General features: G+C 38.2%; 1 protein-coding gene across 6 annotated transcripts in view; it reads right to left on the reverse strand.

The window, feature by feature from the left end:
• SVEP1 (sushi, von Willebrand factor type A, EGF and pentraxin domain containing 1) overlaps positions 1-25880 on the reverse strand; it is a 254513-nt gene that overhangs the window by 122685 nt on the left and 105948 nt on the right. For all 6 annotated transcript variants that reach the window (XR_013829121.1, XM_079927084.1, XM_079927087.1 and 3 more), the window contains 5 exons: positions 19221-19379; positions 18209-18388; positions 9393-9572; positions 3156-3353; positions 235-353 (listed from right to left, as the gene is read on the reverse strand). Coding sequence is in view for 5 of the 6 variants with exons in the window: in XM_079927084.1 (XP_079783210.1) it covers positions 235-353; positions 3156-3353; positions 9393-9572; positions 18209-18388; positions 19221-19379 (836 nt within the window). In the remaining variant the exon portion in view is untranslated. The remainder of the gene's footprint in view (positions 1-234; positions 354-3155; positions 3354-9392; positions 9573-18208; positions 18389-19220; positions 19380-25880) is intronic.

Below are 25880 nucleotides of genomic sequence, written 5' to 3' on the forward strand. Positions count from 1 at the left end.
GAATTCTCAGCCAACGAATCCGCAGAATGAAGGGTTTCCGTTTTGAGATTTTCATCTGAAATTTCTAATGAAAAATTCAAGGCTGATCATTCTTCTATCAGATGGAGCATTAACATTTATGAGTACAGCTAGAGAGGGCACTATCATTAATTAGTAAGTTTTCAATAGCACACATATTTGCAGTGTATTTAGAATCCATCTGACAAAGGATGCAAATATTTGCTCAAACCTTACCTTTTCCCCAGAGTTGTCTTTAGCTGTTGGGATTTGCCAAGTGATATTAGCAGAGTCTTGCTGTTCTTGAGTCTCAGCCTCTATGTCCGCAGGACAGTTGATTTGAGGCGCTTCCACATCTGATTCAGAAAATACACAAATCAGTTAACATACCAATGTGTAATTCTAAGTCGTTTAAGAGAGAGGTAAAAAGACATTAATACTCTGTGACTCGCTTTTTACATCCCAATTCCTGACTGATTTGGAATTTACAACTGCCTTCAGGATAATGTATCTCAGGATGACTTATGAAGCCCTTCCTGAACTGGCACCTGCTCCCCTAAGAGGGGACAAATCCCCTCCTCTCTGACAAATCCCCTACCAGAACTCAGTCTCCACATGGAATACTCTCAGTCCCACGAGAGCACCATGGTGGTTCTTATACCTGGGTCTTTGCCCACGTCCTTTTATTTGCCTGAATCAATGCTCTCTTCCCCCTTTACCCAGGAAACCCCTACTTGTCCTTTAATTCTCAGCTTAGACACAAGCTCCTCAGGAAGCTTCTCTGACCCCACTGGTCCATTTTAGGTGCTCACTCCACAAGTTCCCATGGCCCTCTGTCCTTCCTAACCATAACTCGTTTTGCCATTTTGAAATTAAATTTTCTCCTCCCAAAGAATTTAAGTTCTTTGAATGCCAGGATATCTCTTGTCCCATTGTATTATATAGTTCCTGGCATATAACAGGAGTTTGATAAATATTTTTGGAATGAAATAAAGAGACAGAAAAAATGAATGTTGACTGGCAGGAAGGAACTGCACTGGAAATGCTGTCAAATGGAATTAATTAGTGCGCTAAAATGTTCTGGCAAAACAAACAACAAATTAAAGCCAATGATATTTTTTGCAGTGTGAAACTTTGCAGTACAGATACTGAATTAGATGTGGTAACATTCCACATAGCCACATCAGTCACTGTGCAGCTAAGTTCTCATTACATGGTATAATAAATCCTCTTAAGTTACGTTAAATTAGGTCTTCTGTAACTTGCAGCTGCATATATCCGAATTGATCTAATTTGTGTCTCACATTCTTGTTCCTTTAAAATTTTATTCAATTTATATTTTCCTTTTCTCAGAGGGGCTAATACTTAGACAATTTCCCCCCACAAAGATGCATTAGCATATTAACTCTTAAAATCTAAAGCAGTATTTTATTTTTCCTTTACACTTGAATATTAGCTTGAATAGATTTGGAATTTAAAGTTTATATCTATTTTCCCTCTGTATTCTTAGAACACTGCTACATTTCCTTCTGGCATTTAGAGTTATAAATGAGAAGTGTAGTGTGAGTCTGATCCTTATTTCCTTTGTGAAATTTCTCTTTTCTCTCTGGAAACTTCAGATTTTCTCCTTAACTTTGGACCTTGGAAATTTCACAGGGAGTAGTGAAAGTATGCCTGCCCAACATTCAGAGGCTATTTTTTTAAAATTAATTTATTTATTTTTGACTGAGTTGGGTCTTTGTTGCTACGCATGGGCTTTCTCTAGTTGTGGCAAGTGGGGGCTACTCTTCGTTGCGGTGCACGGACCTTTCATTGCGGTGGCCTCTCCTGTTGTGGAGCACAGGCTCTAGGCACGCAGGCTTCAGTATTGCAGTACACGGGCTCCAGAGCACAGGCTCAGTAGTTGTGGCGCACTGGCCTAGCTGCTCAGCGGCATGTGGGATCCTCCTGGGCCAGGGCTTGAACCCGTGTGCCCTGCATTGGCAGGCGGACTCCTAACACCTGAGCCACCAGGGAAGCCCCTATTTTTTTTTGGAGTCACATTACTCACTGTTTTCTTGAACATGGATCAATAAACTCTATTTCTCTGGCAATGGTACTTTATTTTTTATTGAAGTATAGTTGATTTACAATGTTGTGTTAGTTTCAGGTGTACAGCAAAGTGATTCAGTTATACATACATACATACATATATACACACATATATATACACATATATATGTATATATATTTTTTCAGATTCTTTTCCATTATAGGTTATTACAAGATATTGAATATAGTTCCCTGAGCTACTTGGTAGGACCTTGTTGTTGGGGAGAAGGGACAAATTAAGAGCTTGGGGTTAACAGATATATACTACTTTATATAAAAGAGATAAACAAGGTCTGAGGCTATTTTGATCAAAAAAATTCAAGGCTTTCTGAAGCTCAGGGGGACTTCCTTCTACTGGGAGGAAATTCTTCTCCTCCATCCCTTATCCTCTCTCTGCTTCTGGAACTCTTTATTGGGGTTTCTCGATTTATCACAGGTATCTCTTAACTTCCATCTTTTGGGCTTGATCCATTGGGATATTCAAGTTCCCTGTTTATCAGTTCTCCATTCTGAAGGAATTCTCAGTTTGCTTTGTCAAATCACTAATATTGTTTTCAACAACACCCACTCCACTTTTCGACCCTTCTCTTAGAGACATTTATATTTTTACTTCTAAGAACTCTTTCTTGCTCTCAATAGCTCCTTTTCACTGCAGTCGGCTCTTGTTGCTAGGAAGATGGCAATGTTCTCTTGTGAAAGTACTGAGATGCAGGTTTCATAGGGCTGATGACTTGCTTTTTTTTAAAAAAAATTAACTTAATCTCACCTGCTTTATAGGAGCCAGAAATTCCCCAAAGATCTTCAACTCCCAATGGAAAACTTAACCTGATTTCCAGCTCTAATATCATCCTTAGTTTTCTATCTCTTCTATTGTTGCCTGGTACATTGTAATTGGATTTTGTGAGTCCATGATTTTGTAACAGACATCTTCATAGCATTTTCTGGGGTTACATCTATCCTTTTACCATAGATTTGCAGCAAAAGTAGCAAAGAGGGACAGTCCCACACTGCACCAATGTGTCATTATATAGAATTTGGTTTTTAACTTGACCATTGTACGGACCTACCTTCACAAGCAGCTGTCTGAACTTTGGCACTCCATTTTCCGGAGGTGGTGCACCTCACTTCTTCTCTGCCTCCTGATAAAATGAATCCTTGGTGGCAACTTAGCTGACAAATCGTCCCAGGTTTGGCTGGATGCTTGCCACAGGTGGGGGGTGACACGATGACACCTCTGGGCTTCTGAAAGGTGGAGCAGTGGCGCTCTATTGTAGGAGAGCAAGAAAATGTTATTTGCGTTCCCACAGATTGCAAATGTCACAGATTCGCTTTACTCGAGAAAAATACAATTGGTCTGCTGTGGGACTGACATAAGTCACTAAATGAGGTCTGTATGTGACACTAAACAAATGCTGTATTGTAAATAACGCTCAACCGTCTCTCTTGAGTTACCTCATGCTATGTTGCCGGTGCATCAAAATCTTGAAAGATTTCTAACTAGCACTTAAATCAATGCCGACTGTGACTTTTATCATTTGCTTAGAGCACCTTCATTCAGTTTGCAGAATGTTACGTTATGGCTACAAAGTATAAAATAGTGAATTAGGTTCTATCTTTTATACTCTCCCTAGAATCACTATGTCATAATTAGGGCCTTGACTCTTAATGATGTTATTTTCAGCACAGATGAAGAATAGCAGATGAATTAGGTAGAATTAGGTAGACTGGAGATAGAATGGAAAATCAGACTAGGACTTAATGCAGGGCATGTGTCTCTGTGTGTGTCACACACACACACACACACACGACCCCATACACACATTTGTTTGTCGTTGTAGTAGTGATTCTACTGGGAGCACTGCTGGCGTCTTTAGTCTGTATTTCCCATGTGATATGCCAGGCATTATTCTAAGGGCTTTACAAGGATAGACCCATTTAAACATATGCAGTAAGGGCTGTTGTTATTATTCCCACTTACAAACAAGAGCGCTGGAACATAATAGTAACTCTCATAGTTAACTTTCCTGAGGCTACCCAATTGGTAAGTAGCAGAACCTGTGTGCTCCTAAAATATTCCACAACCATGCCTCTTCCCTGAAATGACTGCTTTCAAACCTCTCGGTCAGCAAAAGCAAATTTTCCCGAGAAATTGATATGTTTCTTTGTTTTTGCACAGTATGTACCACGTGGTTGCCCAGACTTCCTATTTTGCTTTGACCAAGAGGAAAATCAGGGCCAAATCTGTGGTTCAAATATAACAACTATATGGGACTTTAAATCATTTATTCAGGTATGTTATTTATAAATTAAGAAAATTATTCTTTTAGCTGTCATAATTGTTGAAGATTTTATTCCCTGTTAATATTCTCTTTCTTACTATTTATGACCTTTTGAATGATGTCTTTAGTTTTTATATAGTCTAATCTAATCTTTTCTAATCTAATGGTAAATCTTTTCCCATTGCTTTTATGCCTAATACATGGGTTAATAGTACGCGGGCCTCTCACCGCCTCAGCCCCTCCCACCGCGGAGCACAGGCCCCGGACGCGCAGGCCCAGCGGCCACGGCTCACGGGCCCAGCCGCTCCGCGGCACGCAGGATCCTCCCGGACCGGGGCACGAACCCGCGTCCCCGCATCGGCAGGCGGACTCCGAACCACCGCGCCACCAGGGAAGCCCTAATTTATATTTTTAAAACTATGAAGAATTTATGTGTCTGGTGTGTATTAAAAACATATGAAAATTTCATTTTGTTTTTCCCAAGGAGCTAGCCAATTTTCCTTTATTATCAGTTGAATAAATCTTATCTTCTCAACTGAGCTATGATGCTTCCCTAATGATACGTGAAACTCGTAAGTTTTGGAATCTATTCAGTCCCATTGATCTGATGCAATTCTTGCATACTCTTCATTTTTGCAGTTTTAGTATATATTTTAAAACCCAGTAGAGCTACTTTCTTTTTACTACTCTTTATTACTCTTCCCTTTCAATCTTATTTCAGTGAGTTTTGCCTACACATTCTTCCAGATGAATCCTGGAGTCAATCCCCAATTCCAAAAAGGGGGCAAAAAAGAAAAACCCTTTTGGGCTATTGGATGATATTGCATTTTACATATACATATATTTGGAGAGAACTTACATTTTGATAAAATTTTATAAAAACATTAAGGTGTTCTTTTTGTCTTTCAGTAATATTTTGTAGTTTGTGTAACACAGGTTCCACACATTTCTCTTTAAGGTTATTCTTCCATATTTTATATTTTCTATAGATCTTTTGAATGTGATTTTTCTCTATATATTCTGTTTATCATTTATATAGAAGAGTTGTTTATTTGATATTCTTATGACTTTAATGAACTCTCAGTCTTTAAGTAGGTTCATTCTTTTTTGGAGGTAGACACGTAGTTTACAAATGATGATTCTGAATCCTCTAAGCTCTAACCTTATGATTTATTACAAGAGCTAAAGCTTAGAGAACAATGCTAAATAATACGGATGAATCTGGAATCCTTTTCTTTTTCCAGATTTAATAAGACTGTCTACATTGTTTCCATAACTGGATGCAGATTTAAGATGGACTTTTTTATTATGTCAGTAATCAATATGAGTTTCTTAGAGTTCTATTAAAAATGTGTTTTAAATGATAATAATACATTTTTATCTTATACTGAGCAACCATATGAATTTTTCCTATTTTTTATAATGAAGTAATTTATTATGTTGATAGAGTACCTAATTTTAAACCCTCCTTACATTCCTAGGATAAACCTCTACTCGTTTTGGCAGACCATTCTTTTGAATGTGGATTGCTAGTGTATTTTCTATATATATGTATTTCTTTCTTGGTAAAAGTTGTCAGGTTGGCAATAGAATAATAATAGTTTGATAGTATGAACTGATTAACTTTCCACTAACTGGGCCAAATTACATGGTATGAGAATTACTGCTTTTTAAAAGTTTGAAAGAGTTTCACTGATCCCTTAGTCATTTTGGGAGTAGTAATTAAACTCTGATAACATTTCCATTTTTTTGTAAATTACCCATAGGTAACTATATACTTGCTTTTCTACTTTTTTTCTTGATTCATTTAATAATTTTCATTTTCTTAGAAAATCATGCATAATAAATGTATTGTACGGTATTTTATTATTCTTTTAAAAACCTCAGACCTCTGGGACTTCCCTGGTGACGCAGTGGTTAAGAATCCGCCTGCCAATGCAGGGGACACGGGTTCGATCCCTGGTCCAGGAAGACCCCACATGCTGTGGAGCAACTAAGCCCATGCACCACAATTATTGAGCCTGTGCTCTAGAGCCTGTGAGCCACAACTACTGAGCCCACGTGCCACAGCTACTGAAACACGCGCGCCTAGAGCCCGTGCTCCGCAACGAGAGAAGCCACAGCAATGAGAAGCCCGTGCACCGCAATGGGGGTGGGATAGGGAGGGTGGGAGGGAGGGAGACGCAAGAGGGAAGAGATATGGGAACATATGTATATGTATAACTGATTCACTTTGTTATAAAGCAGAAACTTACACACCATTGTAAAGCAACTATACTCCAATAAAGATGTTAAAAATAAAAATTTAAAAAAAATAGAGTAGCCCCCGCTCACCAAAACTAGAGAAAGCCCATGCGCACCAACGAAGACCCAATGCAGCCAAAAATAATAAATATATTTTAAAAAAATAAAATAAAAACCTCAGACCTCATGTATTCCTTTGTGATAGCTTCCTGGAAAAATTCTAGTTTTGCATTTTTCTTTCTTTTTAAAATTTATTTTATTACTTTATTCAAAGATTTTCCTCTTATCCACTCTACTGCATTCCATCTCCTTTTATAATTCATCTTCATTATTATTATGTACTTCTTTCAACTTCTCTTGCAATCATTATTTTCGTAGCTTTTGAATTTAATGTTATTTTCATTCTTCCTGTTTAATAATGAAAATATTTATATCTAAGAAATTTTATCAGTGTATAATTTAACCCATATCTCATAACTTTGGTTCTAGAATTTTCTCAATTTGTTTATTTTTTAATTGTATTTTTAAAACGTCTCCTTTGTTCATTTAATTCATTTCCTTTATCTCTTTTTGTATTGGAGTCTTCACATTTTTGTGTTTTGGTCTAGTTTCATACGTCAGAAAATGTTAAGGACATTGACTTTTCTTTTATGTGTTTCAAATAACTTTTTCTTGTTTGCATTTTAATAATGCAGAGAGTTCATTTGAAGTACAGAAATTTACATCTTTATGTATTCAAATCTAGTGTCCTTTTTATTTATATGAAGTTCTTCTCCATTAAAATCCGTATTTTCTCCATATTATTTCTTATACTTCACTCCTTAATTTGCCTCATTTAATTAATTAGTTAAATTAACTTAGTGATTTTTAAAAATGAGGTGAGTCAAAACTGACTAATTTTTAGATAAGCTTCTTTCCCCCATGGATATCTAAAATTTCCCTTACTGAATATTATATTCTTCTACAAAAAATAATGTTTGTTTCTGAGCCATGTTTGCTTCCATTGTTCTGTGCATCTTTGTACCATTAATGTACTATTTTAATCACTGTGGGTTCATAATCTGTCTTATGATGGTGAGAATAAGTTCTCCCTCATTGTACCTCATGTTCAAAATTTTCCAGTTTTGCAACTATCTATTCTTCAATACGCTTTCTATTCATGTCTATCAATTTTTTAAGTGGAAAATTTCATAGTAATTATCGTTATTGTCAGAATTTGGGGGCTACGGTGAGTTGTTCCCCAATAAATTGTAAATAAGGATATAATTTCCTTTTGATGGTTAGACTTCAAATCTACCAAGATTGACATACACTTTAAATCATTACAGGGATGTACGCAATAATTTTAAAGAGAATTCTTAAAGTTTAAAGAATTTTAAAATTTTAAGTTAAACTTAATAATTAAATTTAAATTCTTTAAAGAATAACTCCAGAGTAACCTTATTAAATGTATTACATTTTTAATAAAAGACTGGGTCCCTCACAAGAAAAGCTACTCATCCATGGAGCCAGTGAAATAGATGATTCTCAGGAGTAAACATTAATATCTAGATACAAATTCTAATCTTGGGAGACAACGTTCCAACTAAAGGGATTTATTGAGATTTTTTGTTCCATTGCCAAAGCAGCCTTTTTATGGTGGATAGATCCATCATCTTCATTTAATTCTGTGAACTATCTGGAGAAGCTAACTCCCTTTGTCTTGGTTTTATGCCAACTAAGTCTGTTTGTGGTTTGGGAATCCTTGTAGCTTCTGCCTCCAGGGAAATATTATGCCTGTCAGGCCTATGTCTTTCAGTAGTCATGACAAGTATCTCATTGTTAATAAACTTTACTTGTTATTTTTATTATTAAATTATTATTTAAATATATAATACCCCCGTATAAGTTTTCTGAGCCTGCACCATGAGGGTCAACTCTAGGACTATTACTGAACCCCTCAGTAAAGCCCAATATCCTTTCTGGTGACACCTTCCCTTATTATCAGCCCTGGATCCAATACTAGATTATACTAGAATAAACCTGTAAATCAATTTATAAAGAATAGAGATAGTTATAGTACCTAGTTTTCCCATCTAGGGTCCTGGAATACCTCAATTTATTCCCTACATATAGTTCATCTTCCTATTTTGGAAGTTGGTTATTTAATGACTTACCTGGTAGCACTCCCAGGTATACTGTATCTGAGACATCGTAAGGGTTCACTAATGGTAGTTATTATCATTTCATCATCATCATTACCATCGTTAATGTTTCAACAGTGTATAAGATGCAGCAAACTGGAAGAGCTACTGAGTTTATTCATTCTGGACCCAATTTCAGGCATGAGATGTCACAACTCTTAGTGAAGGACAAGGCAGAAAATCTTCTGATGAAAGAGAATTTTACGGCCCATCTTAACATTCACTGGTTCATAATTGTGTCCTTTCATCAACAAGGTAAAGGTAAATTGTGTTTTAAAAATTGAGGGAATTACACAGCATTTGCTGTTTAAAAATCCATCCAAATTTGCCCCAATTAAAACAAAAATCATTCCCATTTGAAGCTGTAATCTTTAGGGATTCGGAAAACTGGATTGTGGTGAGAAGTCTTTTTACCAGTGGAGGGGAATAAAACTACATATTTGTTCATGTGTCTACAGCGCCACATACCTATACATATGGATGTGTATTTATACCCATAATGAGTCAGTTTTTAGTTCTAGGTCTTCACAGAAAAGAGGAGAAACCAGAGAGCAAGAGAAATGACCCATCCAAGGCACCATGCCTTCTAAGAACTTACCCACACACCGGGGTTCTAGACCATCCCACTGGGCGTTTACTTGGCAGGTAAGCCTAGCACTTCCTTCTAGTCTGTACCCTTCATCACAGGTGACCAAACACACTGTCCTATAGGACAGTTCTCCGGTAGAACAGCTGAGGCGGCCATGTTTGGGTTGGCGGAGACGAGGGCATGTTCTCGCTATGTGAAATGAAAACAATTAGATCATATTCTACTCAATGAGGACAAAGATAATAATTATAAATTTAATAAGGCCTACACATTACAAACAGTAAATAACACACCATTATATTTTCAGTTAGTATGGGATAATTAAAAGCCTATGTTTTATCAAATGCATGGCCTAAACAACATCACTGTGTTCCACCTCTGTCTACAGGTGGGAAACTTAAGCTGTTTAAGGAGTCTGGCCCTAAATGGACAATAATGGCTGGAGACTGGGGATGGTTTACAAAGGGAGGTCCCTGCAGCCCTCAGCTGGGCCTTTGCTGTGATTCTCCAGGCTACGTTCTAACAAAAGGAAGGGGTCTTTCCCAGGACAGAGATCAGGTTCACTTCCGTTTTCAGACCTCATGGGCATATCCTGGGATTTTTAATGATCCCAGACTCTTGACAGCTGCTCAGCCTCTGCAATCTTGAACTGCAGCATTCTACTCTAGCCACAATTCTGGTCCTTTTAGCTTTTTCACCCCTTTCTTCCCAGACGCTTCCTGCAAATCCTAGCTCATGATGATAATATTGACTTATGCATTACCATTGTTTTGTTTGTTTTTGCTGCTGCAGCAGAGACTGCTAGTTGCCCACCCAATAACCACTCCTCCCAGTTTTATTCAGCATAGTAACAGGCACAGCTAGAAGATAACAATTCTCCACCTCCGTCGCAACAAATGAGAGCCAGTGACATATACGCTAAGGTTGTATGGGACTTCTGGAAAAGCTTTTGAGTGGGGACTATCAGTTGAGAGAGTACCTTTCTTGCCTTCCCCTCTTCCTCCTTTTGTCCTGAAATACAGACATGAAGGATAGGGCCCCAGCATATTACAGGGTAAGTCTCATGCACTAAGATGGTACAGCAAAAAAATAAAAGAAGCCTGGGTCTCTGATGACAATGAGCTATCATAGCAGTTTTGGATTACCTACTTCTGTCCTTTCAGGTGAGAGAAAAACAAACCCTTAATTGTCTTATGACCTAGTTATTTGGGTCACTGATACCAGTAGGTATATGCAAACCCTAATTCCCTCTGCCCAGCATCCATTCATTTTCCCTTTGTTAATTTTCCAAGGGAAGCTCTTTCGCCTCTTTCAGCTCATGGGATTTGTATGTGTTCCAACCTTGCTCAGGGGTAGAGCCTGTGAGCCCAGATCATGTTCCCCTGGTCTGAGAAGTGACCAGGTTGCAACTGGTGATACACTTCCTTTCTCTATGGACTTTGAAACCACCATGAAAAAGGAGCTAGAAGAGTATTTACTAAGCTCTGGAGGCTGGAGAGGGCCCTGTGCCTCTGCACCACCAGCAGCAGAAGTGCCATGGGCTGTCCAGAGAACTGTGCGTTTCCCCAGCGCTGCCACTCCTGCCTCAACGCTGCATCCGAGAAGCTACAAGAAGGTACTCGGACTGCTCCTGCAGGTTCCCAAGTGACATCTGTGCTCTGAGTTCCGGCAAGAGTCTACCACCGCCTAGCCCACCCAAATCCCATAGAGCGCCTTAGAGTACATCTCTGTCAATTCCAGCAGGCCCTATATTCTTGTTCAGGACAATCGCTTCATCTACCAGGGTCATCCCCACACAGCTCTGACCCAACTCTAACTCACAAACTCATGCACCTGCCCTCTGGAATACATCATCAGTCCTCAATAAATCCCGTCCTATCCTAAACTTCTCTTATGAACTTTTCCTTACTTTCTCATCCTAGTAAAAAATCTTATTGTCTCTTATAGACAGGACCTGCTCTTTAATGCCTTCCCAGATCATTCTCTTCCTTCTTCCTAAACACCTCCAGCTCCCTGGAGGGAGGAAAAACATCCCTTCCCCCCCCACCCCCACCCCCGCTCCCCAGTTGCCTGTTGACCTTTTGGCCACTTCTCATTCTTTAATGATTTTATATTTCTCTCTCTCTCTCTCTCTCTCTCTCTCTCTCTCTCTCTGGCACACACGTGCACACACACACACACATAAGCTGGTGATTTCATGATCTATGTAGATGATCATTCCAATACCCCAGAGTCATATTCCTTACCTCTTCTTCACCAATAACCACATCCTTCACCTTATTTCAGCCTCCCCTCCACTGCCTTATCCTCTAGACCTTGCCAGCACCAATCCACGCACTCTCCTCTGACAACGACCTCCTATCTTCCTAGATTATTCCCTCAAGAGCTTCAACTCCATCAAATTCTATACCCTACTGGAGCCTCCAATCTATTATGTGTTCTTCTTTAGGTAAAATTATCTCTAAAGAGTTTATGCTCTTTCTACACTTCTTTTCCTCCAGTTCTAGCTTAGACCCACTCAAATCAGGATTTCAAATCAGGAGAAGGAGGAAGGAGGAAGGACAGTAAAGGAGGAAAGAAAAGGGGAGAATAAGGAGAGGGGAGAAGAAAGGGAAGAGAAGAGGAGGAGAAAGGCAGGTGACAGAGAGGAAGAGGAGGGGAGGGGGAGACATGGAAGAGGGTGGGGAAAGGAGAGTGCAGGGAAGGGAGAGGGAAAGGTGGGGGGCTGCAGAGACCCACGGCCGTGCACCCTTTCAGTCAGATGGCATGTACATCCTGGTGATAAACAGAGATACGGAGAGCACAAGACAGTGGATTCTTGTTGAATATGCCAACAGATGGGCGTGGATACTCATTTTAATAGCTTACAGATATAATCCAATAAGCATCAGGCATTGTACGAAAAGCAAAAACCCCTGCAAAGAACAAATCTCACTTTTCTCTCAGATAACACTCCTGCAACACTAAAGGCCACAAGACAACAGAGAGATCTCTAAATATTTTTGAACAAAATCACTTGGGACTCAAGAACTTTGTTGAGACTCTGGGTAAGATGTCTTTTTCCTTCTTTTATGCATTTGCCAATTTTTCATATGAAGCATGCAGTTACTTATGATGAAAGCTTAGCTTTAAAATAATAGGAAAGGAAGTTGGGGTAAAATATTCAGTGCATATTCAACTGAAGTCGCGGTTTCACAGAATCTACTCTGAAGGAACCCATTCAAATTATATTAGTTGGCAGAACATAAATATTGGGTGCATGAAATATTCATTTAGGATTGATTACTCCTTAGAGAAAATTCAAGAATTAGATTAGAAGTTAAACCATAAGCCCTCGCCTTTCAATCACTGGGATGGTTTGGACCAAAGTCAACTATTAATGACAAATGAGCAGAATTATTTTGCCTTCCACGTTTTGATTTTTATTGAGTGTGTCCACCATGTAGGTAGAATCTTTACTGAGTGTATCCATCAAGGGTGTAGAAATATTTTGCCTCCCATATTTTGACTTTTCTTGAGGGCACTCATCAGGCGTAGCACAATACCAAGAGCCAGGTAGAATTAAAAGTGAATGAGACAAATTACTATGATCAAGATATAGAAAATCTAGAAAACCATATTAAACAACTGCTTTTGATCCAATAAACTGCTGAAATGACTCCAGCTTTCCAACTTGAGAGGAAATGAACTTGCAACATCTCTCAAGAGAACTGATAGTAAATTAGAGCTGGTGTTTCATACATATGCAAATTACATTGCTTCTCAAGTGTTGGTTTTAATAAACTTGCACTGCTCCTCAGGGAATACAAAGCATATGTAATAATTCCTATTTAGTTCTTAAACATTTTATACTCCTTTTCAACCAAGAATGACCATTTTTATCATTTTTGATAGGAACATGCTTATTTATGAGTTTCAACTTCAAAACTATTTTTATTTCCATAAGCTGAAAACTTCTGCAATAAACGTTTGACTGACATTCATGTTAAAGCAATCCTTAAATATTTATTTAGTCTTTTTAGAAAACAGCAATTTAGTCTTTCAAGAGAATGGTCTACTAGGTAGCAGACAATGTGAGAACTTGATCTGGTTCTCAGTGGAAAGACTCGTTAGATTTTTTTCTCAGATTTACACTTCCTGTCACTCTCCCAATTTTGACAGCTTCTATACTGAAAATAAAATAAATCTGATGTGAAATGCAGGGTTCTCACTGTTGCCTGAACGTTTTTCTCAGGAAAAATACTATCACAAAATTTACTTTACTTTCATGTTGTGGTTTAGCTAGTTATCACTGAGAGAACACAAAGGAATCCTTACTAGTTTAGAAAGGAATGTGTAATTCAGATAAAATTCAGAGCGTGTTTTAATGAAGAATGTATAGGAGGAATAAGAATCAAGACTATTAGTTATTATTTAACCCTACAGAACATTTAGGATGTAACATGAAATTTGTAAAAGGCTTTATATCTTACACTGGTCTTTCATTTCTGCCTCACTTTTAGAAAGATTTTCAGGAAAAAAAATAAACTTATCCTCTGTCTTTATAATTAGATTTCTAGACCTGTAAAATGCTTCTTTCTCCACACTACCCCTCCTGAAACAAAAGTGAATTCCCACATAACTGCCATATTTCACCGAATCTCAGACGCCCCAATTGTAAGGCACAACATTATTTTATAAGCTGCTAATAAAGAAACAGTAATGTCTGTGAAAGGATTTAACGCCACGGTTGTTGAGGTACATCTCAGTTTTAGGATGTTAAGATGTGGGGGGAAAAGTGTTTTTGAATTAATGAATTATGGTATATGTTTCACAGAACAATACCTCAAGTACAGGCAGACCTCAGAGATATTGCAGGCTCAGTTCCAGACCACCAAATACAGTGACTATTGCAGTAAAGCAAGTCCCACGATTTTTTTGGTTTCCCAGTGCATATAAAAGTTATGTTTAGGGCTTCCCTGGTGGCGCACTGGTTGAGAGTCCGCCTGCCGATGCAGGGGACACGGGTTCGTGCCCCGGTCCGGGAAGATCCCACATGCCGTGGAGCAGCTGGGCCCGTGAGCCATGGCCGCTGGGCCTGCGCGTCCGGAGCCTGTGCTCCGCAACGGGAGAGGCCACAACAGTGAGAGGACCGCGTACCACCAAACAAAAAAAAAAAAAAAAAAAAAAAAAGTTATGTTTACACTATACTGTAGTCTATTAAGTGTGCAAATGAGCATTATTCTAAAAACCAATATACGCCCATTACTTAAAAACAGTTTATTGCTAAAAAATGCTAACCATCATCTGACAACGTGGGGTTGTTATCAGTACAAATCTTCAATTTGTAAAAACTGCAACATCAGCAAAGCAAAATAAAGCAAAGCTCAGTAAAACGAAGTATGTCTATAACTAAATCCTTTAATGAGGAGCTGGAGGAAGAGCCTGACTTAGTACCTTCATTCAGGACAACTTCGTTCACTGGTAAGTTAGGGAGTAGTTTTTTGGAGGTGAAATGAAAGGGAGCTCAGAAAAGTTCACATCCTGGAGCATCGCTCTTATTTTGATTAAAGTTATTTTACTTATACGGGGACATCAATGCAAACTGCATAAAAGACAACAAGCCTGCTTTTTAAAAATGGGACTGCGCAATGGGAAGTGACACAAGCAGACTGTCAGTGTATCTATTTGTCAATGTACTTATCCATATCATTTACCAGAAGTATAACCAAGGATTAGCTGGGGTGGGGGAAGATACGTTCTGTGCTCATAATGAGCTCACAGACCAGCAGAGGTGATCGACGAGTTACTTAATTAAAGTAAGTAGGGTGGTTTGTATTGTAACAAGTTGGTTAAGCTGGGAAACACTGTCAGAATCCCCTTATTGTGGGCCAGTTTAGGGTTGATCAAAAGAAGAACCTGCACTTGATCTTGGAAGGCGGAAGAGAGGCAGTGATCACTGCAGGCAGAATCAGTGATGGACAAATGCACACATGCACAGTAGGTTCCAGCTTGTCTTTGGTCACCTGCACTCCACATCCCAATTGCTGACCCTGTTGACCCAAGGCGGCCCCAAGCTCACTGCTGGGTTCTTGGATGTAGAGCATCAGGGCATGGTTACAGAGAGAGAAAGCTTCTCTTAGACCTCCCAACGCACTTCTCCCTTGTGGTTCCACTTCAGCAGCTGGGTGGGCTTGGATTCTCAGACTGAACTGGTAGTAACTCCTCTGATCCTCCAATTTCTCTTCTGGACCTTCTGCTTCCCAGCTCCTTCCAAAATCATGTAAGGTCTGATTCTTAAAAAGTTCCTTATCCCATAGCACAGATGGTGTATTTCCTGGGCTTCCCTGACTGACCCTCACACACAAAGCACAAGGGCTAGAATGCGGGTAGGACAGGTTTGTGGATGCACATACAGAGGTTAGGGGTCATCCCATCCCAGATGAGAAGGTCAGCGACAGGGAGGGCTTATATACAGGGACCAAAGGAATGACTGGACAATCAAGGCTGTTGAAACAACTTGCAAACGGATGGCTTCCTGAGAGGGCATGGCCATTTCTTAAGGCTTTAGTGTAGGATTCGAGGCTCAGGATGGAGACTGTAGAGGGTTAAAGAGGCAAGGGCCAGACCTTATCCTAAAGGGGATGTCTGCCTGATTTTCTCACTCTTCTTTGGAAGGTCAGTAAGTGGAAAGTTAAAATGTCATGTTTTCTACCTTCTGCCATGAGGTATTTGGAAGAAGGGGTAGAGGTTTTACAAAGAACTTAATAACTATGTAACTTTACAGGAATATTTCTAAGAGGTTCCTATGATCAACCTTTTCAGTAATAGGCTTTTTACCCTTTGAGACTGTATGACTAAGAATGTCTTTGCTTTGCTTTCCCACATAAACAATAGCTTGTCGGAGTTTAGAAATCTAGGGTCTAATTCTTTCTTTCTCAGGAAACATACTCTTATCTTCTAACATTTAGAATGGCTAATAACGGGCTCAAGGCAAGTCTGATTCCCTTTCCTTTATAGGTAATATTATTTCTAACTGTGAAACAGGCCCAATTTTCTAATTTTTCCAGGGCTTTCAGAAGTTTCAATAAGATTATTTCCAGACATGGATCTGTTTTCTATAATTTGCTTTCTGGCACCCAGTAAGTGATTTTAAGTTGACTATCAAAGATTTCAGTCATGTGTATTTTCAAGATTTCAGCTTGCGGTTATATTCTTTGATCTTCTATTAGTGCTTCTCCTCCACTCCATTCTCTCTCTGGATTCCTAATCTGTGAAGAGTCTATTTCCTGTGACTATTCTTGTGTCATTTTATTCTTTCATCTTTTTTCTAATCTTTCAAATGTTGCTCTACTTTCAGAAGGATTTCTTGCGTTGATTTTCTAACTTATTAATTTGGCTTTTGACTATGTCTGTTTATTGTGCCAGCAACCTTTTTCTTCTCCCTAAGATACCTTCCTCCTCTCAGATTTCTCCCATTTCTTGGAATCCTAATCTTATTTTACCAATGTAATTGCCTTTGAATCTCTGTGATTCCATTTTTCTCCCCTCTTCTTTCAGGTCTCCCTTGTTCACTTTGCTGATTCCTTCTCTTTTTGTTAAGTAGAGATAAGGGTCTGGACTGGGACCTGATTTAAGCAAATTCATATTCATAGATGAGTTCAGTATTGGTAGCCGATTAATACAAACAGTGAATGTCTCCTGGGGTTCACAAATGACCGTGAAGTTGTGAGTAGGTTGGCTTCCCTTATGGGTGTGGGAGCTAAGAGAAGACTAGAAGACAGAACTTCTTACCCTACTCCAGTGAGCTGGGTGATACAGGGTCTTGGAACAGTCAAAGCGTCAGCAAACTATATTGCCAAAGGATGCCTAGGGGATGTGTTGGGGGTCATGTTGCCAGATTTAGCATAAAAACAAACAAATGAGGATATCCAGTTAAATTTGAATTTCAGAAAAGCAACAAATAATTCTTTGTATAAGAAGGTCTCCAGTCTTGTATGGGACTTACTTATACTAAAAAGTTATTTGTTGTTTATCTAAAATTTGAATCTAAACGGGTGTCCTGTATTTCACCTGGCAACCCGAGGTGACGGGGGGAATACTGTATTCAGAAGCTTCACGGGCAGGGGTTCTCAAGTCCTTTGGCTTGTCCCCCTCCTTTCTTAGAGAGCCTTCTCTTTCAACCCAATTTGTGAAACCCTAGGAAGCTGGCCATGCAGTGGTCGTAAGAAGTAGGAAAGTAGGTCTTGGAGACGGCAAGAGTGGAAGCGAATTAAGGTACTCTCAATTTTGCTTGTTGTTCCTCTGTATCTGATGTGGGAGCCTCAGGTTCTATCTATGGTACTGCCCCCTTTTCTGTTGGCCCGATGAGGCTCTTTGGGATGTCACTTTAGCAAACTCCCACTTTCTGTGGCATGCTGTCTATTCAAAGTGAAGGCTGGGGATGTATACATTGGCTAACTACTCTTGTCACAGGATACTGGTGTGGTCCTTGGAGACCTACAATCAAAGTAGACATCAAAGCCGCACACTGACCATCCCCAAACTCTCCCTGGACCCTGTCTTGGCTGCTTGAAATCTGAGGTTTAAGGTAACCTGTCCATTTCTTTCCCAGGCAGGCCTTTCCTTTGCTTGTTCATAAAAGAAACACAAAGGGCATAGTTTATGATGATGTGGTCAACTGAACTTAGTAGTTCTGACTTCAAACCTCCTGTAATTTTTTCTCTTTCTGTGGTCTATGGTCTATGAAATCAAAAGAAACAAAGAATCTAGTAGTCCATTAGAGTTTAAGTTGAGGACGTCGAGCAAGACAATCAATAAACAACGTGAATTGGCAGTCTGCATACCTCTACAGGAGCTCTCAGAGCCGGACCACAAACCATCGGGCAGACACAAGAAGATGCTGCTTCCCACGAGGTCGAACCCGGGGTGACATCGGACCCCACAGGCTGCATTGAAGTGGCTGTTGCAAGTGTTCTGGATAAAGTAACCATTTTCAGGAGGCTTCAGGGCAGGGCAGCGGACAACTAACATTTACAGGGAGAAGAGTAAAAAGCAAAGTGAGTCTCTGTCTATAAAGCATCCTCCCCCCACCCCCGCTTTTTCTTTTCCGGTCAAGAGGACATTGTATACACAGAGCTAAATTATCAACAGCATTCCCATCTACTGCATATGAATTCCTAAGAGCGCATTTGGAAGAAGAACACTTACGGCTCATGCTTACTAGGTATTTGCTTCCAGTTAAGTTTAAAAACAGACTAAATATGGTTTAAGCTTAGAAATTTTAAAATCTTGATATCTATGTGGATACGAAATTTTCTAGTTCTTGACCCTCATAGGTCATTAGCTATTTTCCTTCTCAGTTAGAGGGGCATAAAATAAAGAACAAATAAGTCCAGCAAAGCATGTCTGCCACAAATCCCAAGAGCCACAGCTTTGACTAATTAAATACTTTTAATTTTTGATATGAATAATATCAAAGTACTTTACTTATAAAAATATTTTCTTTAAATGGATTTAACCATCACCAGAGCCCAAACTAGCTCATTTGTTATTCAAATTTGCTGTTAAATTTGTGACTTCTCTCTCTTAGATTCATTTTAGATCTTTTCCGATACTAAATCTGTTTTCATAGTCACATTACTTGTGGAGTCTCAGATCTCCTTTCTCTGGAGCAAGATGTGGATATGTTCAGTGATAAGGAATGCTAGATGATAAAAACAAAGAATTCCCCCCAAATAAGATTAGAGGAAGGAATATTAAAGACCATGCCCAATTAATTGGATGAAAACACCGGCATTACTTCCCTAAAAGAGATCAGCTTTTATATTTCCTATCTGCCAGTGGTGGGATCCGTACCTTTGCAGGTCTGGCCAGATGCCCGGTACCCCTCCTTGCAGACACAGTCTTCAGGGGAAGTACTTCCGGGTGGAGAAGTGTGATTTTCATCAGGACATGGAAGGCACGTGCTGATTCCTCCTGGTGAACCTTCTGGTTTGTATGTCCCGGATGGGCAAGCTGTGGGTAAGCCAGGGAAACCCATTTTATGTGGGGTACATCAATGGACAGTTAACAACATTTTGGAAACTGATTAGGGGGGTAAAGTCCCAAACAATAGCTTTTCATAGAAATAATCGTATAATTCAAGCAAGGAGAGAAACCAAGATTTTTTTAAAAGATTGATATAGTTGGCTATTTGCAGGTAATGAAGTGGCCTCTTTGATGTCCCACAATTAGTTACAATCACAACACATCATGGCATGATATTGCTGGGCTTATTTGTGGGAAAATTCAAAACAGCAATGTACGTAAATGGACTAAAAGGCATCAATGATACTCAACGCGTAAAAACATCGTGCTAAAGACAGTATACCCCATATTCCATCAACCCCCCACAACTTGTGCAGCCGCACCTCCCCCATTGTGTCCCCCAACACTCACTCCCAGCAGAACAGAATAGTTGTAGATATGCAAAAAGCACTGGGCCCCTTGTTTCGGTTCAAAGCACTGGACAAAGGGTGAGGAGAAAGTAAAGGGCTTGAGGGAAATGATCCTACTGATGGGAAATAAGCCTTTTGAAGAAAAAAAGAATCACAGACCCTGCTTTTCCCAGGCTCAAGGGAAAAAAAAAAAAAAAGATGAAAAGCGGGATCTGATTGACCTTGCTTCATATCTTCCCTCTGCACTGACAATGCGGCTTTGAATCTGTACTTACTCTCCCTGGAGTTACACATCTGTAAAGTAACTCACAATTAAGAATTCAACAACAGAGAAACTGTGGAATAAAGAGACTTGCAATACTTAATAAAGCCAAACAAATGTAGTGTAGTCAAGTATGCATTAGATTATTTAAAAAAATAGTAGCAACCAAGGAATGTGCACTTATGTGGTGATACTTGATATAAATTATCTCCTTTAATCCTCACAGTATTAATAAGTAGTATTAATAATTACTAATATTTTTATTGATAAGTACATTACTTTTATTAGTATTGTGTCTATTTTAAAGAGAGAATGGAGGCTTAGAGTAATTTGACGATTTGACTAAAGTTACTCAGTTAACAGGTGATAGCGCTAGGAGATTTTTTTAGCATTTAACATTGGTTTATTACATTTTTATGCTGAAATTCAAAATCACATTTATCTTGTTTGTAATTAGTAAGTCAAATATTTTTAAATGGTAGTACACTCCTTTCTTCTTCCTACTGTCATTTGTTTAAGGCCTGTTTCCAGGTAGACAAGCTCTGGCTTGTTTATCTTTTTCAAAGACTTTTTTTTAGGTTTACAACAAAATTGAGATAAAGATTAGAGCTAGAATTTTAAAGCAGATATTTACATAGCATTCACTATGTCCCAGGGACTGTTCTATATATTTTATAAATATTATCTGTTTATCCATTTAAGAACCTATGAAGTAATAAATATTATTAACCTCATTTTACAGATGAGAAAACTAAGGCACTAAGAGGTGTTCTAACTTGCCAAAGTTACACAGTAAGTGACAAAGCTGGGGTTTAAACCAAGAGAATTGGGATCCAGAGGCCATGTTCTTTACTACTACATGTTCTATGTCTCAAACCCAGGTCTCCTGGATGCAAAAGTCCTTGTCTTAACAACTAAAATATGCTAAAAACAGAAGAAATCATTATTGAGAGAGAAGACTCGTAATATAATGTAATTTTTAGAAAAAAATCATGCTTCTAACATTCTTGATTATATTTAAAAACAGAAGAGAACATTTTCCCATGTATATAGTAGAAAATTCCAGAATTGATAAAGCTGTAGCTATTTAAGAATGAGAGAAACATTTGTAGGAAAGTTATAATGATGTGTGACTTACGAAAAATACTTCAGCAGAAAAAAAGGGAACATTACTTCAAAGCATCATAGCATTAAATACTGAATTATTATTGAATTATTCATATTTCTGAATAGTCCTTTTTATAAAAAGTTCAGTAAATATTGGCACAGATCTTCAAGAAGATGCAGGACAACACTGTATCCTTTGAACAGAAGGCAGCAGCTATAGGAGAAAATGATTAAGATAAACATACAAATGGAAAAGAAAACATAAACTGTAACAGCAAGATTAAAACTGTTGTTGGAGGCAGTAAAAAGAAGCCAGAAAATTCCAGAACAACACAAGTAAAAGCTGTGATATTAATGCAAGAAAATATTCCTTACTTGAAGTTTCAGGGCAATAAAAACTCATCAAGTTCCCAGCAAAATTAATAAAAAGTGATTAACACCCAAAACAAAGGGAAAGTATGACAAGTGTTTAGGAAAGAAAAACAAAATAAATGGGAAAATCAAACTGACATTTCATTTTTCCTGTGCAAAAACAAATGCCATGAAAAAAGAATGAAATAAGATATACAACTATGTGGAAAAAATATTATGAACCCAAAACTCTATATCTGGGCAACCTACTGGTAAATATGAGGGAAGAGAAATACATTTGAGAATGTGCATGACTTCTGGAAATCAACATGTATTTCACTGATTGAAAAGAAATCAACATAAAGAACTCAAGTATGAGGAAAAAAATGGTATTCAATAAATCACTTGAGATTAAGAAAGTAGTGGGACATACCATATATTGCTAAATATCTTGCTAAAATAATTGTAAAAATTATGAAATAGCAAATAAAGCCCCTTAAAAAGAAAGACATACGATCTAAGGGGAAAAAATAATAATCTTTACATATTATAAAGAAAAAATGTTTAAAGTCTGAGGGAAACGGGGGATGGTTGGGAAGAGGAAAAGATAAAGTTCTCATTTCCTTTTATATATATCAATATGAAAAAACTGAAAGAAAAACACAGGTTCAATTTGTACACAAAAAATTCACATAACTATGAATAGAAAAAGAATGCATAACCTCCAAATCAGTGGAAGAGAAAAAAACCCAAATAACAAAGGTAGAAAAACATAGCTACTAAACAACCAATGGATTCCTGAAGAAATCCAAGAGGAAATCAAAATATACCTAGAGACAAATGAAAACAAAATCACAATGATCCAAAACCTATGGGATGCAGCAAAAGCAGTTCAAAGAGGCAAGTCCATAGCAATATAATCTTACCTTGGGAAACAAGAAAAATCACAAATAAAACAACCTAACCTTACACCTAAAGCAACTAGAGAAAGAAGAGCAAACAAAACCCAAAGTTAGCAGACGGAAAGAAATTATAAAGATCAGAGCAGAAATAAATGGATTAGAGAACAAGAAAATAGTAGAAATGATCAATGAAACTAAAAGCTGGTTCTTTGAAAGGATAAACAAAATGGATAAACCTTTAGCAAGACTCATCAAGAAAAAAAAAGGAGAGGGCTCAAATCAATAAAATTAGGAATGAAAAAGGAGAAGTTACAATGGACAACACAGAAATACAAAGGATCATAAAAGACTACTACAAGCAACTGTGTGCCAATAAAATGGACAACTTAGAAGAAATGGACAAATTCTTAGAAACGTACAATCTCCCAAGACTGAACCAGGAAGCAACAGAAAATATGAACAGACCAACCACAAGTACTGAAATTGAAACCGTGATTAAAAAACTCTCAACAAGCAAAAGTCTAGGACCAGATGGCTTCACAGGCGAATTCTATCAAACATTTAGAGAAGAGTTAACACCTCTCCTTCTGAAACTATTCCAAAAAATTGCAGAGGAAGGAACACTCCTGAACTCATTCTATGAGGCCACCATCACCCTGATACCAAAACTAGACAAAGATACCACAAAAAAAGAAAATTATAGGCCAATATCACTGATGAACATAGATGCCAAAATCCTCAGCAAAATACCAGCAATCCAAATCCAACAATACATTAAAAGGATCATACACCATGAGCGAGTGGGATTTATCCCAGGGATGCAAGGATTTTTCGATATCCGCAAGTCAAACAATGTGCTATACCACATCAACAAATTGAAGAATAAAAACCATATGATCATCTCAACAGATGCAGAAAAAGCTTTTAACAAAATTCAACAGCAATTTGTGATAAAAACTCTCCAGAAAATGGGCACAGAGGGAACATACCTCAACATAATAAAGGCCATATATGACAAACCTACAGCTAACATCATACTCAGTGGTGAAAAGCTGAAAGCATTTCCTCTAAGATCAGGAACAAGAGAAGGATGTCCACTCTCACCACTTTTATTCAACATAGTTTTGGAAGTCCTAGCCACGGCAATCAGAGAAGAAAAAGAAATAAAAGGAATCCAAATTGGAAAAGAAGACATAAAACTGTCACTGTTTGCAGATGACATGATACTATACATAGAAAATCCTAAAAATGCTACCAGAAAATTACTAGAGCTCATCAATGAATTTGGTAAAGTTGCACAATACAAAATTAATATACAGAAATCTGTTGCATTTCTACACACTAACAACAAAAGATCAGAAAGAGAAATTTAAAAAAAAATCCTATTTACCATTGCATCAAAAAGAATAAAATACCTAGGATAAACCTACCTAAAGAGACAAAAGACCTGTACTCTGAAAGCTATACGATGCTGATGAAAGAAACTGCAGACGGCACAAACAGATGGAAACATATACCATGTTCTTGGATTGGAAGAATCAATATTGCTAAAATGACTATACTACCCAAGGCAATCTACAGATTCAATGCAATCCCTATCAAATTACCAATGGCATTTTTCACAGAACTAGATCAAAAAATCTTAAAATTTGTATAGAGACACAAAAGACCCCAAATAGCCAAAGCAATCTTGACAAAGAAAAACAGAGCTGGAGGAATCAGGCTCCCTGACTTCAGATTCTACTGCAAAGCCACAGTCATCAAAACAGCATGGTACTGGCACAAAAACAGAAATATAGACCAATGGAACAGGACAGAAAGCCAGAAATAAACCCACGCACCCATGGTCATTTAATCTACGACAAAAGAGGCAAGAGTACAATGGAGAAAAGACAGTCTCTTCAATAAACGGTGCTGGGAAAACTGAACAACTGAACAACTACATGTAAAAAACAAAACTAGAACATTCTTTAACACTATACATAAAAATAAACTCAAAAGCCCTAAATGTAAGACCAGATAGTATAAAACTCTTAGAGAAAAACATAGGCAGAACATTATTTGACATAAATCACAGCAATATCTTTTTTGATCTGTCTCCCAGAGTAATGGAAGTAAAAACAAAAATAAACAAATGGGACCAAATTAAACTTGAAAGCTTTTGCACAGCAAAGGAAACCACAACAAAATAAAAAGACAACCCACAGAATGGGAGAAAATATTCGCAAATGATGTGACTGACAAGGGATTAGTATCCAAAATTTACAAACAGCTCAAGTGGCTCAATATCCAAAAAACAAACAACCCAATCAAAAAATGGGCAGAAGACCTAAATAGACATTTCTCCTAAGAAGACATATAGATGGCCAAGAGGGACAAGAAAAGATGCTCAACATCACTAATTATTAGAGAAATGCAAATCAAAACTACAATGAGATTACCTCACACCAGTCAGAATGGCCATCATCAAATGGACAGTAAATGCTGGAGAGGGTGTGGAGAAAAGGGAACCGTCCTACACTGTTGGTGGGAATATAAATTGGTACAGCTGCTATGGAGAACAGTATGGCGGTTTCTCAAAAAACTAAAAATAGAGTTACCATATGATCCAGCAATCCCACTCCTGGCATTTATCTGGAGAAAAACATGGTTCGGGGCTTCCCTGGTGGTGCAGTGGTTGAGAGTCCGCCTGCCGATGTAGGGAACACAGGTTTGTGCCCCGGTCCGGGAAGATCCCACATGCCACGGAGCGGCTGGGCCCGTGAGCCATGGCCGCTGAGCCTGCGCATCCGGAGCCTGTGCTCCGCAATGGGAGAAGCCACAATGGTGAGAGGCCCACGTACCGCAAAAAAAAAAAAAAAAGAAAGAAAAAAACATGGTTCGAAAGGATACATGCACCCCAGTGTTCATTGCAGCACTGTTTACAATAGCCAAGACATGGATGCAACCTAAATGTCCATCGACAGATGAATGGATAAAGAAGACATGGTACATATGTACAATGGAATATTACTCAGCCATTAAAAAGAATGAAATAATGCCATTTATAGCAACATGGATGGACCTGGAGATTATCATACTAAGTGAAATAAGTCAGACAGAGAAAGACAAATATCGTATGATATCGCTTATATGCAGAATCTAAAAAAATGATACAAATGAACTTATTTACATAACAGACTCACAGACTTAGAGAATGAACTTATGGTTACCAGGGGGGAAAGGTAGGGGGAAGGGATAGACTGGGAGTTTGGGACTGTCATGTACACACTGCTGTATTTAAAACAGATAACCAACAAGGACCTACCGTAAAAAAAAAAAGTTAAAAAATTTTTAAAAATTAAAAAAAAGAAAAACAGAACAAGAAGATAAATAGCAGAAAGAATTTATAACAAAATGTCATTAACTAAGGTAATGGAAGTAAAACCAAATATATCAGTTATCATCAATAATAGTA

Source organism: Stenella coeruleoalba (assembly GCF_951394435.1).
Source record: "Stenella coeruleoalba genome assembly, chromosome: 7".
In the NCBI taxonomy this organism is placed as follows: domain Eukaryota; kingdom Metazoa; phylum Chordata; class Mammalia; order Artiodactyla; family Delphinidae; genus Stenella; species Stenella coeruleoalba.